The 16,802-nt window shown below is 39.3% G+C and overlaps 1 protein-coding gene across 1 annotated transcript in view; it reads left to right on the top strand.

The window, feature by feature from the left end:
- LOC131952280 (vesicular glutamate transporter 2-like) overlaps positions 1–16,802 on the top strand; it is a 189,983-nt gene that overhangs the window by 142,039 nt on the left and 31,142 nt on the right. Inside the window, exons 9-11 of the mRNA XM_059314882.1 lie at positions 1,967–2,103; positions 2,443–2,592; positions 4,797–4,926. Coding sequence (XP_059170865.1) covers positions 1,967–2,103; positions 2,443–2,592; positions 4,797–4,926 — 417 coding nt within the window. The remainder of the gene's footprint in view (positions 1–1,966; positions 2,104–2,442; positions 2,593–4,796; positions 4,927–16,802) is intronic.

Genomic DNA, 16,802 nt, shown 5'->3' with positions numbered 1-16,802 from the left:
TTATGGTTATGTTTTGATACGTTAACGTCTCGACTGTCATATAGTGTTATGTTATAATCAGGTTATGTTTGAAGATTATTTGAAGGCAGGGTTTTCATATGGTGATATGAAGATGAAATTCTCGAATCAATATGAAAGTAAATTTTAATGCTCTAGTTCTTCCTTTCTCGCTCTCTCTATCTCTCTCTATCTCTCTCTCTCCCTCTCCCTCTCTCTCTCTCCCTCTCTCTCCCTCTCCCTCTTTCTCCCTCCATCTCTCTCTATCTCTCTAGTTCTACCCGTCTCTCTGTCTCTGTCTTATACGGGAATATCCACCTCGACCAATACTCTCAAACCAAGCAGACCACGGTTTGAAGGTGAAGCATTTCCTCTGCCCATCGCCAGTCACAAGGCCCGTGGGTAATCCAGTACTAGCTGGCCCATCACCCTATGCACACCACCACCTGATTTGAATATTGGGGGGGGGGGGGGGGGGGGGAGGGTCTTATGTTGCCGTCACCCACGCCCCTTCTAATATTTCGTGCCGGCACCCACGCCCATATATAGTGACTGCAACCAAACATCCTTTACTTTATCATACCGGCACCCACGCCCCCTGTACTATTTTATGCCGGCACCCACTCCCCCTGTACTATTTTATGCCGGCACCCACGCCCCCTGTACTATTTTATGCCGGCACCCACGCCCCCAGTACTATTTTATGCCCACACCCACGCCCCCTGTACTATTTTATGCCCACACCCACGCCCCTTGTACTATTTTATGCCGGCACCCACGCCCCTTGTACTATTTTATGCCGGCACCCACGCCACCAGTACTATTTTATGCCCACGCCCCCTGTACTATTTTATGCCGGTACCCACGCCCCCTGTACTATTCTATGCCGGCACCCACTCCCCCTGTACTATTTTATGCCGGCACCCACTCCTCCTGTACTATTTTATGCCGGCACCCACGCCCCCTGTGTATATTTTATGCCGGCACCCACTCCCCCTGTACTATTTTATGCCGACACCCACGCCCCCTGTGTATATTTTATGCCGACACCCACGCCCCCCCTGTACTATTTTATGCCGACACCCACGCCCCCTGTACTATTTTATGCCGGCACCCACGCCCCCTGTACTATTTTATGCCGGCACCCACGCCCCCTGTACTATTTTATGCCGGCACCCACGCCCCCTGTGTATATTTTATGCCGACACCCACGCCCCCTGTACTATTTTATGCCGGCACCCACGCCCCCTGTACTATTTTATGCCGGCACCCACGCCCCCTGTGTATATTTTATGCCGGCACCCACGCCTCCTCTAGTCTCACACCTCAACAGCGATGGTTTCCATTTTGGTCTAAGTTCGTGTCAAGTCTAGTCTATAATTCAGCCATCGTGTTGAGTTCATTCCTCAGTTGGCGTGTGGCACCAAAAGGCCACACATTGAGATTCTACCTCGGATGAAATTTTTACCTAATCAATTATGTATCTGAGAGGCAGTGGAACACATTTTAGTCATTTGCTGGGAGAGTCGGTTTACTATTTTAAATTTATTTTGTTTCGTTTCGAAACGCCTGAATTGACATTTTTAGTTTCTAAAATTACAAAAAATAAAATAAAATGGGGGAAAGAAAGAGCGGTAGAGTTGACAGAAACTATGTTGACTTGACTTAGCTGAAAGGAAACAGCTCCTTACATGAACTCTATATTTTAGGTGTGCTTCGGGTTTTTATGACTTACATAAACTCTACTGCCTCTATGTTAGTGACGGGGTCTAGTATGACTGACATGAACTCTACTGCCTCTATATTTCAAGTATGTAGTTAGACCTAACGGCTGACATGAACTATACTGCCTCTATATTTCAATTGTGTAGTTAGACCTAACGGCTGACACGAACTCTACTGCCTCTATATGTCAAGTGTGTAGTTAGACCTAACGGCTGACATGAACTCTACTGCCTCTATATTTCAGGTGTGCTAGGGGCGCTCTGGTCCATAGCCTGGTGGTTCCTGTCCTACGAGCGCCCGTCCACCCACCCCACCATATCGGAGGAGGAGCGAGTCTACATAGAGACCAGCATCGGCGAGACCACCATGAACACCAACAAGGTAAATAATCGCGAGAAAAAACAAGTCCGATAACTCTAGGAATCATTCTGAGAGTTCATTTTCTTAAGAAGATTTAAGAACTTCAAATACTCTTGAAAATTAATCAGGATTGTTATTACGATATTAAAAAAATTCAACAATTTTAATAATAATTTTTTCTTCTGATAAACTGATCTTAAGACCTTCGATTTTTTTACTGTTAAGTATACGTTTTAAAGCAAAATTGTGGATGGTTTTGTAATTGATCTTCGTTAAAAAAATTTACAATTTTTTTTTTCTAAACGTTGACTTCTCAGGTTGTGTAAAATGTCTCCCTTTCTCTCCCCCCCCCCCCCCCAGGCTATATCCACCCCATGGGTGGCCTTCTTCACCTCCATGCCAGTGTGGGCCATCATGGTGGCCAACTTCTGCAGATCCTGGACCTTCTATTTGTTAATCATATCCCAACCGGCATATTTTGAACAGGTGTTTGGCTTTAAAATTGACGAGGTAAGTGGCAGGACCAATGGGTTCAAATATCGGACAATACAGGACTCATGGGTTCAAGTATCGGAGAATACAGGACTCATGGGTTCAAGTATCGGACAATACAGGACCCATGGGTTCAAGTATCGGAGAATACAGGACTCATGGGTTCAAGTATCGGACAATACAGGACCATGGGTTCAAGTATCGGACAATGCCCAGACGCTAATAAGGGAAGCTTGTCTTTACAATAGCATTTTTATACGGTAATAACATAAGGATGTATAGGTTCTATATGAGGGGATATTCTTTACATTAAATATAGTCGAGGTCCCTTGAGATTCTGACGATCCATGGTGCAGGTGAAGTAGAGTTCACCTGTTTTAGTGACCTCGGCATATGAAAAAAGAAGTGTTTTTACTTGCCTTATCGTGAGTCAGGTACCCATTAGAGCTGGGTGCACATATGGACGTTTTACTGAAACGAACCCGGATTCGAACTCGTGACTTTCGGGTTACAAGTCCTATGCTCTACTATACGACCACGCCGTGCCCGTAATATTTTCATTAACCCGTGATACTATTTAACCACACCATAAATATAATCTGTATGAGGGTCTAATATTTACATAAACCCGTGATACTATTTAACCACACCATAAATATGATCTATATGAGGGTCTAATATTTACATAAACCCGTGATACTATTAACCACACCATAAATATGATCAATATGAGGGTCTAATATTTACATAAACCCGTGATACTATTAACCACACCATAAATATGATCTATATGAGGGTCTAATATTTACATTAAGCTGTGATACTATTTAACCACACCATAAATATGATCTAAATGAGGGTCTAATATTTACATAAACCCCTAATACTATTTAACCACACCATAAATATGATCTATATGAGGGTCTAATCTTTACATTAACCCGTGATACTATTTAACCACACCATAAATATGATCTAAATTAGGGTCTAAACTTTACATTAACCCGTGATACTATTTAACCAGACCATAAATATGATCAATATGAGGGTCTAATATTTACATTAACCCGTGATACTATTTAACCACACCATAAATATGATCTATATGAGGGTCTAATCTTTACATTAACCCGTGATACTATTTAACCACACCATAAATATGATCTATATGAGGGTCTAATATTTACATAAACCCGTGATACTATTAACCACACCATAAATATGATCTATATGAGGGTCTAATATTTACATTAAGCTGTGATACTATTTAACCACACCATAAATATGATCTAAATGAGGGTCTAATATTTACATAAACCCCTAATACTATTTAACCACACCATAAATATGATCTATATGAGGGTCTAATCTTTACATTAACCCGTGATACTATTTAACCACACCATAAATATGATCTAAATTAGGGTCTAAACTTTACATTAACCCGTGATACTATTTAACCAGACCATAAATATGATCAATATGAGGGTCTAATATTTACATTAACCCGTGATACTATTTAACCACACCATAAATATGATCTATATGAGGGTCTAATCTTTACATTAACCCGTGATACTATTTAACCACACCATAAATATGATCTATATGAGGGTCTAATATTTACATTAACCCGTGATACTATTTAACCACACCATAAATATGATCTAAATGAGGGTCTAATATTTACATTAGCCCGTGATACTATTTAACCACACCATAAATATGATCTATATGAGGGTCTAATCTTTACATTAACCCGGGATACTATTTAACCACACCATAAATATGATCTATATGAGGGTCTAATCTTTACATTAACCCGGGATACTATTTAACCACACCATAAATATGATCTAAATGAGGGTCTAATCTTTACATTAACCTGTGATACTATTTAACCACACCATAAATATGATCTATACGAGGGTCTAATCTTTACATTAACCCGTGATACTATTTAACCACACCATAAATATGATCTATACGAGGGTCTAATCTTTACATGAATCTAGTGTTGCTGTCCTATCCGAGGGGGTACGGGTGCTGTGTTGAGTGGGTCTCTAGGGCGCCATAAAGTAATTTTGTTATAACAAGCCGTCTTAGGCGTCTAATGTAATTTATATTGCCTGTCCCCCCCCCCCCCTCAAAGTTTGGCACCGAGCTTCCCCACCCCCGGGGTCGTGGGTGAGATATTGAGGTGAGTTATTTCCCGTCCACAGAGCGGCACCCTGTCGGCCCTACCCCACCTCGTGATGGCCATCATTGTCCCCATCGGTGGGCAGATCGCTGACTTCCTGAGGAGACGAATCTTAACCACAACAGTGGTCAGGAAGATTTTCAACTGTGGAGGTGAGTCAGGGTGTGGGGGTGGTGTGGGTGTGAGGCTTTGTGGGTGTGGGGTGGGTGTGAGGCTTTGTGGGTGTGGGGTGGGTGTGAGGCTTTGTTGGTGTGGGGTGGGTGTGAGGCTTTGTGGGTGTGGGGTGGGTGTGAGGTTTTGTGGGTGTGGGGTGGGTGTGAGGCTTTGTGGGTGTGGGGTGGGTGTGAGGCTTTGTGGGTGTGGGGTGGGTGTGAGGCTTTGTGGGTGTGGGTGGGTGTGGGATGGGTGTGAGGCTTTGTGGGTGTGGGGTGGGTGTGAGGCTTTGTGGGTGTGGGGTGGGTGTGAGGCTTTGTGGGTGTGGGGTGGGTGTGAGGCTTTGTGGGTGTGGGTGGGTGTGGGATGGGTGTGAGGCTTTGTGGGTGTGGGGTGGGTGTGAGGCTTTGTGGGTGTGGGGTGGGTGTGAGGCTTTGTGGGTGTGGGGTGGGTGTGAGGCTTTGCGGGTGTGGGGTGGGTGTGAGGCTTTGTGGGTGTGGGTGGGTGTGGGATGGGTGTGAGGCTTTGTGGGTGTGGGGTGGGTGTGAGGCTTTGTGGGTGTGGGGTGGGTGTGAGGCTTTGTGGGTGTGGGGTGGGTGTGAGGCTTTGTGGGTGTGGGTGGGTGTGGGATGGGTGTGAGGCTTTGTGGGTGTGGGGTGGGTGTGAGGCTTTGTGGGTGTGGGGTGGGTGTGAGGCTTTGTGGGTGTGGGGTGGGTGTGAGGCTTTGCGGGTGTGGGGTGGGTGTGAGGCTTTGTGGGTGTGGGTGGGTGTGGGATGGGTGTGAGGCTTTGTGGGTGTGGGGTGGGTGTGAGGCTTTGTGGGTGTGGGGTGGGTGTGAGGCTTTGTGGGTGTGGGGTGGGTGTGAGGCTTTGTGGGTGTGGGTGGGTGTGGGATGGGTGTGAGGCTTTGTGGGTGTGGGGTGGGTGTGAGGCTTTGTGGGTGTGGGGTGGGTGTGAGGCTTTGTGGGTGTGGGGTGGGTGTGAGGCTTTGCGGGTGTGGGGTGGGTGTGAGGCTTTGTGGGTGTGGGGTGGGTGTGAGGCTTTGTGGGTGTGGGTGGGTGTGAGGCTTTGTGGGTGTGGGATGGGTTCGAGGCTTTGTGGGTGTGGGGTGGGTGTGAGGCTTTGTGGGTGTGGGGTGGGTGTGAGGCTTTGTGGGTGTGGGGTGGGTGTGAGGCTTTGTGGGTGTGGGGTGGGTGTGAGGCTTTGTGGGTGTGGGTGGGTGTGGGATGGGTGTGAGGCTTTGTGGGTGTTGGGTGGGTGTGAGGCTTTGTGGGTGTGGGGTGGGTGTGAGGCTTTGTGGGTGTGGGGTGGGTGTGAGGCTTTGTGGGTGTGGGGTGGGTGTGAAGCTTTGTGGGTGTGGGGTGGGTGTGAGGCTTTGTGGGTGTGGGGTGGGTGTGAGGCTTTGTGGGTGTGGGGTGGGTGTGAGGCTTTGTGGGTGTGGGGTGGGTGTGAAGCTTTGTGGGTGTGGGGTGGGTGTGAGGCTTTGTGGGTGTGGTGTGAGTGTGAGCCTTTGTGGGTGTGTGCATGGTGTGTGGTTGTGAGACTATGTATGTGGGTGTGGTTGAATCTCTAATACATTAACATACATCAATGTGTTAATAAAACAATAAAACCCATTGTTATAATAATATTCGAAATAAAAATTAACCAAGACAAAATGAAAATGGCGACATGACGAAATATCTGAAACAAAACATCCTTAAATTTTTTTTGAGACATCTATTTCTTGTTTTCTGAACTTGTTACTCAATTTTCGTTTCAAGTCTCTTTGTTTCAGAAGACTTTTCTTACAAGATTTGATTACCTTGGGTAGTGTTAAGTTACTCTAGTTGTATTTGTTAAGTTAGATACATTATATTTTATTTGCATAAAATGAAATTCATGTATATGAAACAATGGATATTAGATTACATTTTTATTGGCAATTTCGGGCTAAAAACAAAAAATTGAAAAAAAAAAACAACAAAAAAAACAACAACAGTTAAAGCTATGTTGGTCTATCAGATATCGCTAGATTGATCAGTCAGTTAGTTAATTAATTAGACTGGTTCATCAATTAATGAGACCGGTTCTGGAAGACATTGGGAGTTGCCTTCATCTTTTTTTGTTCTGAAACACAAGAACATGACGCCTGATTTTGAGAACACTTGGTTTAAACAACGGACATACATTCATACAGAACACCAGATCCTGTGAATAAACAATTTAAATGTCAATGAAGAATAAAAATAAAAAGTACTGACAGAAAAGCAAAAGCGAGACATTGACAAAAGACGAAAACATCAAATTGTTTCTACTGTAGCAGATTCGCAACACCCGACTTTATTGACAACTTGACAATTTGGTTTAAAGTCAGACAAGAAAAAATTATCACCGTCTGCTGACAAGTGGGGTGGGGTGTGTGTGTGTGTGTGTGTGTGTGTGGGGGGGGGGTTAATCAGGTTAAAGTTATTCACCAACAGGTCGTGTCTGTCAGTCATCCATCACCAGGGACCGTCTGTCAGGGGTCCATTCCTGCAGGGTGAATGTCTGACGCTTAGCTAGGTATGTCTGTCAGGATTGAGACTCGCTGGAATTGTGGGTAAAAAAAAATCCAATAGCTTGATACCAATTCTCGTCATGATCTCGGTAATCAGATCTCGCGAGATGACGATGTCCTAATGGCGGCTCCCGTTGTTAGGGCAACAATGGGCAGCCAATGAAAACACACAACAGCGCTGAAATATTGGTGCCCTGAGCAGAGCGTGGAGGGCCCACGTTAAAGTGGGTCCCGCGTTAGGTTCGATCTTCTCGCGATTTCATTTCAACTGACGTCCCCCTCAATCCAATCTCGCCCCCCCCCCCCTCTCAGATTTTTAGTATGGGAGTAGAACTTGTCCCCCAATTCCTCAGTCCCTAATTCTATTACATTACCAGGGCTAAAAGGGTGATCCCAAGTAAAAACAAAACAGCGAGCCCGTATTAAACCTGCGCTAAGGACAACCCAACCCGGGTTTCATTTGGGTGCTGGGCTCTCGAGTCGGGCGGGGGGGGGGATCTCTAAGGCAGGCTTTTTTTTCTCTGACGGTGGATCAGATTAGAAGGCAACGTAATCAGATATCTGGCAACTCCACGACTTGCCAGACTGGCATGCCGTCCATAGCCTGCTCGACACCGCTTAACTGCTAACTCAATCTGGCTGCTCAGCTATGCATGCGAGTTCTTTCTTCTGTTTTAAAATTTTTGTTTAAAAAGATTCGATAAATATTTGTGTACATGTACATTTATATACGTTTATATACATTTATATACATTTATATACATTTATATACCTGCATATAGACAGCCACATACACACAGCAGCATACACAGACAGACACAGAACTGCAACACACAAAGACATACACACAGACACAGACAGAAACACAGACACACACACACACACACTCACACACACACACACACACACACACACACACATATATATATATATATATATATATATATATATATATATATATATATATATATATATATATATATATATATATATATATATATATATAAAAGAACTGTTTAAATTAACTACATGAAGACGCATGACGTAGGTAGTGAACTTTAAAATTAACAAAGATCTGTAAAAGTTGTGACATCAAATTATCTCTCGACTTTATGTCTGCGCTAACAATTAAACAAAACATGCTATTTATAGAACAGTTCAATTGGATTGTGGTTTTTCCTAGCGCCATTCCAAAAAATTGTTGATCAAAAGACGGTAGTTCTTTTAAAAGTGGTGGGTGCAAAACGAACAATGTTTCTAATGAGCAAATGAAAGTAGATTTTAACTAGAGCGTTAAGGGTTTAAAAAGTTGATTGAGGAGAAAATTATTTTGATTATATCATGTTTTTGAATACGATGTTATTTCCGTCGATGTGAGCCCCTGACAAAATTGCCAGCGTTTGAAAATACTTTTTAAAACTACACACAAAGGAAGTGAAATAATTTCAAAAAAATTTGATTCACCCGAATTTGGCTAACTCTAATCTGAAATGTTTATAAAAGCTTAAAATATTTCTCGAAATAAAAAATTGATTAAAAGAAGACAGCGATAATAGAATGGAGGAGAAATTCGATTTTCAGGTTAGATAATGATACAGATAAAAATTCCGGATTGTCTGGACTTTTGTATACAGAAACACGTAATGAAAACAGCGGGGCATCGGTTTTAGATTCGGCCGAGTCGAGGGGGGGGGGACTAACTTTTACAATGGCGTCTTCTCTTCTCCTGTAAAAATATGTTTTCAACTCTGTTTTCAATTTGTTTTAATTACTGTCCTCTTGTCTGTGACGGGCAGTAATTTGTTTTAATTAACTTAAGATTTGAGTGAAGTAGTTTCAGCTGTCAAGACCTCTGGTTTCTTTTGTTGGATTGAGCTAGTTCACAAAGAGATAGTTCACAAAGAGGTTGTTCACAAAGAGTTCACAAAGAGTTCACAAAGAGTTAGTTCACAAAGAGGTTGTTCACAAAGAGGTAGTCCACAAAGAGGTAGTTCACAAAGAGGTAGTTCAAAAAGAGGTAGTTCACAAAGAGGTAGTTCACAAAGAGGTAGTTCACAAAGAGGTAGTTCACAAAGAGTTGGTTCACAAAGAGGTAGTTCACAAAGAGGTAGTTCACAAAGAGTTGGTTCACAAAGAGGTAGTTCACAAAGAGTTAGTTCACAAAGACGTAGTTCAAAAAAAGGTAGTTCACAAAGAGTTAGTTCACAAAGAGTTAGTTCACAAAGACGTAGTTCACAAAGAGGTAGTTCACAAAGAGTTAGTTCACAAAGAGGTAGTTCACAAAGACGTAGTTCACAAAGAGTTAGTTCACAAAGATTTAGTTCACAAAGAGTTAGTTCACAAAGACGTAGTTCACAAAGAGTTAGTTCACAAAGAGGTAGTTCACAAAGAGTTAGTTCACAAAGAGGTAGTTCACAAAGAGGTAGTTCACAAAGAGTTGGTTCACAAAGAGGTATTTCACATTGGTAGTTCACAAACAGGTAGTTCACAAAGAGTTAGTTCACAAAGAGGTAGTTCACAAAGACGTAGTTCACAAAGAGTTAGTTCACAAAAATTTAGTTCACAAAGAGGTATTTCACAAAGAGGTAGTTCACAAAGAGTTAGTTCACAAAGAGTTAGTTCACAAAGAGGTAGTTCACAAAGATTTAGTTCACAAAGAGGTAGTTCACAAAAAGGTAGTTCACAAAGAGTTGGTTCACAAAGAGGTAGTTCACAAAGAGGTAGTTCACAAAGAGTTGGTTCACAAAGAGGTAGTTCACAAAGAGTTAGTTCACAAAGACGTAGTTCAAAAAAAGGTAGTTCACAAAGAGTTAGTTCACAAAGAGTTAGTTCACAAAGAAGTAGTTCACAAAGAGTTAGTTCACAAAGAGGTAGTTCACAAAGAGGTAGTTCACAAAGAGTTAGTTCACAAAGAGGTAGTTTACAAAGACGCAGTTCACAAAGAGCTAGTTCACAAAGAGTTAGTTCACAAAGAGTTAGTTCACAAAGAGGTAGTTCACAAAGAGGTAGTTCACAAAGAGTTAGTTCGCAAAGAGGTAGTTCACAAAGAGTTAGTTCACAAAGAGTTAGTTCACAAAGACGTAGTTCACAAAGAGTTAGTTCACAAAGACGTAGTTCACAAAGAGTTAGTTCACAAAGAGGTAGTTCACAAAGAGTTGGTTCACAAAGATTTAGTTCACAAAGAGGTATTTCACAAAGAGGTAGTTCACAAAGAGTTAGTTCACAAAGAGGTAGTTCACAAAGATTTAGTTCACAAAGAGGTAGTTCACAAAGAGGTAGTTCGCAAAGAGGTAGTTCACAAAGTGGTAGTTCAGACGATTAACTGTAACAAAAATGTATGATTTACCAATTTATAATAATGTTTTTTTTTTCGAATTTGGAGAAATAATAACTGTTAATATTCTTATAGTAGTATGAACTTTATTCCTGTAAGCGTTCCAGTTCTTTGAGATGAGTTCCCAAGATGGCGCCTTCTTCCAATCGTTGCTGTATTTTTAATTCAGCAAATTTGAAAGCTCCTTTTCTTTATTTTTCCCCCCGTCCATCTAGCGATGTTTGCTTTCAATTCATTAGCGTAATGTGGGGGTTGGTCCTTTTCTTCTTGGCGGCTTTAAGCGGAGTTTTCTAGCGCGTCGGCTGAGAGTGTTTGTCGCTGCAAGATGCTTTTATACAATCCACGGACGATAAAAGTTTCGCATTTTTAAAGTGTTTAAATTAATAAGAAAATTTCTACAATTTTCCCAATTCATTTAAATATCTGATTATTTATAATGCAATCAATTTTACTTAATTAATATAAGGCAATAGTAATTTTAGATATAGTTTTAACAAATTTATCTTATGTAACTAATTTTACGGGAAATTGTATTAAATTCGTTTTAAATTTCAGACTCTATCTTATAGAATTTTTTGTCAAAGTTTAAATCCAACGGTACATTTGACTCAATATTGTTTTTTTATTGTCATTATTTAGCGATTTATATTGCAGCAACTTATACAAAAAATATACACACTTGCAATTATAACAACAGAACGCGGAATAATAAAAGCGTAATATAGAGCGAGGTTTTCCAAAGATGTTGTGGATCTAAAAATACCTATTTTTTAAACCACAAACTATTTGGTTCTCAGTTATTTATGTGTTCCGTGTTCAGGATAGGGCTGGTAAGTAGGTCACCAACCAGTTCTACGGCTCAATAAAACCTGCATAAGCCATATTACTTTTTGGTGCCCTAATTACCAGCCCTATTATCAAGCAGAAGTTGAGGATTTAAACATTCGACGCGACGTATCTATTTGACTAGTGAAAATGATTGGGGGACATGCAAGGGGAAGTTACTTTATTTACCTTACTATCTACAGTTATACATAAGATTAATTTAGATAAAACATTTTCTTCTTGTAGTTGATTTACGAAAACCTACACATTTTTATACTGAAGTCGATGTATGGAAGCAGGATAAAGTGTTTACATTATTACACAGGGGAGGATACCGATGAAAAGTTGTACACTATTTCATTTCCTTAGTTTTTACAATGGTCACTTTGTTAATACAAGCTGTAAATAAATTTAGAATCGTTATAGGTAGTACTTATATCAATGATGAGATAAAACATTTTAAATTTAAAAACTTTTGTATTCTTAACACTCATGGTTTGTTTAAATTAAAAATTAATATAAAAATAATTATCAAATCTAAACATTAAACAAAATAGAAAAAAAAACGTAGAACAATAAAAATTTCATAATAACTGAAACAATAATAAACAATCATCTTCAAATTAGTTTCATTATATCTGAATTTTATTGTATTTTTAAAACTTTTGAGATCTTTATATAGGTTATTTCCCTTAATTTCGTCATACTATATGTATTGGTAATCATTTCACTAATACGTACTCAATGTAATCTTTTTCTCCTTAATCCCGTTCGTGCCCAAGACACATGGGGCAGATGACGTAGAGTTCATCTGATTCATTGAATTCGAATTACGAAAGGATAGTGTCGTCAGCAGAGTTTCTTCCAGGCATCTCTTCGGGGGGGCTTTGCCCCCCCGAAAATTTTTTACCGCCCCCCCGAACGAAATGAAATTTATATAATTTATATAGAAAATATATACTTTTAACAGTGTCCGCCCCCCCCCCCCCCGAAGAAAGTTTACCGCCCCCCCGAAGATTTCAAGTGCCCCCCCGGAGAAAAAAGTCTGGAAGAAACACTGGTCGTCAGCACAATGCCCAGCCGCCTTTGTTTCCCAAACGTAAGTTAGGTACCCATCAGAGCTGGGTGGACTCAGGGATGTTCCACTAATTTGAATTCAATGTAATACATAAACATTATTCAATATTAAAATGTGTCAAAACTTATTAATACTAAAATAATACATATTACATTCATTATGATAATTATATAATCAAAAACACACACGTATATATAAATAAATAAATAAATAAATAAATAAATAAATAAATGTATATATATATATATATATATATATATATATATATATATATATATATATATATATATATATATATATATATATATATATATATATATATATATATATAAGCTTATATATATATATATATATATATATAAGCTTATATATATATATATATATATGCTTATATATATATATATATATATATATATATATATATATATATATATATATATATATATATATATATATATATATGTATATATGTATATATGTGTGTGTGTAAGCTTAAATGTTATTGATGTATTTGCTTATTTACATTTTATGTATATAAAAAGGAATCCCTAAACTTAAGCAGCTTACAGATTATCGTCAACGAGATCTAAATCTGAATTAAAGAAATCAGATTAAAAGAAATAAATATTTATGGAGGGTATAAATCTTAATAGATTAAAACAGATCCCCCCGTTGGCGAGTTTTTTTTAATTTGCCTGCATTGAAATTCTAAATCCGATGATTGTATACATCGTGTTTTAACAAGCTTTTAGGCTAGGCATGGACTTTGGGATACTGTTGTAAATTTGTAACATAGGAAGACATTTGGTTAATGTCATTTAGATAGATTTGTTACATGAAGACAAGTAACAAATGTCCTTTAGATAGATTTGTTACATGAAGACAAGTTACACATGTCCTTTAGATAGATTTGTTACATGAAGACAAGTTACAAATGTCCTTTAGATAGATTTGTTACATGAAGACAAGTTACAAATGTCCTTTAGATAGATTTGTTACATGGAGACAAGTTACACATGTCCTTTAGTTAGATTTGTTACAGAGAACGACAATTGGTAAATCTCTTATAGAGAGATATGTTGTGTACAAAGACAGCATTAGATAAGTATATTTGCAGAAGCGTAGCGAGGGAGAGGGCGGGGGGTGGGGGGGACATATGTCCCCGGGCGCCGACCTTAGGGGGCGCCAAAATGGGTTGGAAAAATAAATTGAAAGGTTGAGGGGGGTGCAAATCGAAAGTTTGAGGGGGGGGGGGGGTCGCAAATCAAAATCTCGAGGGGGAGGGGGGGGGGGTGCAATTCGAAATCTCGAGGGGGGGGGGGTGCAAATCGAAAAGTTTGTCCCCGGGCGCCGGGAATGGTCGCTACGCCTCTGTATATTTGAAAAGGTTTGTTTCGTAGAAGGTTGGTAACAGCCCAAAAAATGTTTGAAGATGTTTTAGTTAAAGTGACGGTGATTTGGTGACATGGAGCTGGAGAGGTCGATAGTGTTTAGTTGAGAACTCTCTAGTTTTTAATGGCATTACTTAGGTTGACTATTATTACATAGACATCACGTGGCTACCATAGACATCACGTGGCTACCATCACATAGACATCACGTGACTACCATAGACATCACGTAACTACCTTAGATATCACGTGGCTACCATAAACATCACGTGACTACCATAGACATCACGTAACTACCTTAGATATCACGTGGCTACCATAAACATCACGTGGCTACCATCACATAAACATCACGTGGCTACCATAGACATCACGTGGCTACCATCACATAGACATCACATGGCTACCATAAACATCACGTGGCTACCAGAGACATCACGTGGCTACCATAGACATCACGTGGCTACCATAGACATCACGTGGCTACCAGAGACATCACGTGGCTACCATCACACAGACATCACGTGGCTACCATCACATAGGCATCACGTGGCTACCATCACATAGACATCACGTGGCTACCATAAACATCATGTGGCTACCATAGACATCACGTGGCTACCACAGACTACGCGTCTACTGTCACATATATATCACGTGACCGCATACAGCTCGTGTCCACTATTGACTCAGCTCTACAGAACTGACATCTAACATATCTGCTGGACATTGACTGACAGATGCGATGGTCAGTCGTCAGGCTCCTTCTAACCGTAGTCATCCCTATGGCTTTGACTCTACACGATCCTTATGAACAAACTTCACACAGCCAAAAAACAATTAATTACCAAAAAAACTTGAAATAGCGAAATACAAAATTAAATCTAAAACTTGACACAGCAAAAGACATAATTAAATTTAAAATACGTTCAACCAACTTTCTTCTCCATGCCATTACTATTTACATCCACTGTGAAAAAAACAGAGTGGCAAATGTTTGTTAATTATCCCTGAATTAAATCAGGTACTTCCAAAACTATTTTACTACACGACGAGTTCAGCTCTCAAACCCATATAAAACGCGAACCATTTCAATGATCGTTTAAAATGACAGAAAACTATCCCAGAGAGAATGACGCCTCAAAAAAACATTCTTTAAAAATGCTTAGCTTAGATCGACAATTCGCAGACATGATACAAACTAGATATAGTGTAAGTAGCTAGGTTTTATAAAAACTGCCTTTTTAGGTGTATTAGCTACATTTTCACTAAATAAATGTTACTTATATAATACTGATAGCCTGCAATTGAGATTATATTCAGAATAACATTCAGACAAAAAAAAATTTATGACTTTTTACCATGGACATTTCATGTTGTAGTACAAGAAAAATAAACCAACGGACACCTATAAAAAGGAAATAATGTATGGACATTACTTTTTGCAGTGCTACGTAAGTGACATCTGCTTCTTTACGGTATAAAATTGTTCCAGCACTTAAAATCGATAATAATAGCAGTTTATATAAAGGGGAGGCAATGCAGGGGAAATAACAAGACGCTAGCTATTCAAAGTTATATATATATATATATATATATATATATATATATATATATATATATATATATATATATATATATATATATATATATAAAATAAAATAAAATTGCAGTTAGCAAATTACGCAGTATAAAATATTATGAAAAATTCATTCACAGAAACACTTGTATAAATATATTAAAAATACATGATAAGTAATACAGAGGTACTTCAATAATCGATGTGCCGGTACGTTTCACTGCTACACCGTTAGAAATTGTTAAATTAAAATAAATCTTACTACTAGATCTATTTACTAATCATTATTTTTTATTGCCATAGAAAATGGCGTTATATCTAGAAGTGTAGCAACTGTAGTTAAAATACTTTTTGCTTTCTCGTATAATATCTGAATCTATTATATATTATCCTGATAAGGAATTGCTGTGTGCAATATATTTGTAAAGATCTATGTTCGAAAACAATTTAATCTGTAAAATACAACCAGTGACTTTGGATTAATTTCATCTCTACTTATTTAAACTCGTGTGTATTTCCATTTGGAACATTGTGTGTGTGTTATTTTTTTTTTCTTCACATTTTATACATTGTAAGTACTTTTTTCTTTTTTATTTCTTGTGTATGTTGCCTGGTCCCGGGTGGGCCTCACGCACGACTATGTCGGAAAAATACATCAAACGGCTATTCCTGCCTAAGTTTGGCATGGCAGGACATGCACCAAAAACTCTAGAGATTTTCATAGAAGAGGGTTTTTCTTTAGCTACTCTCACAGCTGACGAACTAAAAAGAGAGCTATGTATGTTATGTAGCCTATCACCAGCTGAATTTGAAGGTCTGTATAACTATGGGACACTGCGTAAATGGTATGTCACCATTAGATCAAAGGAACTATATGAGAAAATGCACCTAAAAGAATTTCACAGAGATTTGCCACCTGGAGTAACATCCAGATACAGAGTGCAGAGAATATCAATAACCCACGCCGATAAATCTGGGCAAAGGGGCATGCTGAAATGGCTGCCTTCCAAGACAAGTGACGATGATATAATGACGATTCTGAAATCTATAAGCAGTCAGGACTCAACACCAACATTTAAGAGAATAGACCAATCAAATGTGGTCCAATTCACCATCTCTCTGGAGAAAGA

The sequence above is a fragment of the Physella acuta genome, unplaced genomic scaffold, assembly GCF_028476545.2.
Source record: "Physella acuta isolate Inbredline_101_S28 unplaced genomic scaffold, ASM2847654v3 ptg000863l, whole genome shotgun sequence".
Classification (NCBI taxonomy): domain Eukaryota; kingdom Metazoa; phylum Mollusca; class Gastropoda; family Physidae; genus Physella; species Physella acuta.
The sequence above is the reverse complement of the archived record's forward strand: the minus strand, read 5'-3'. Positions and strand labels throughout refer to the sequence as shown.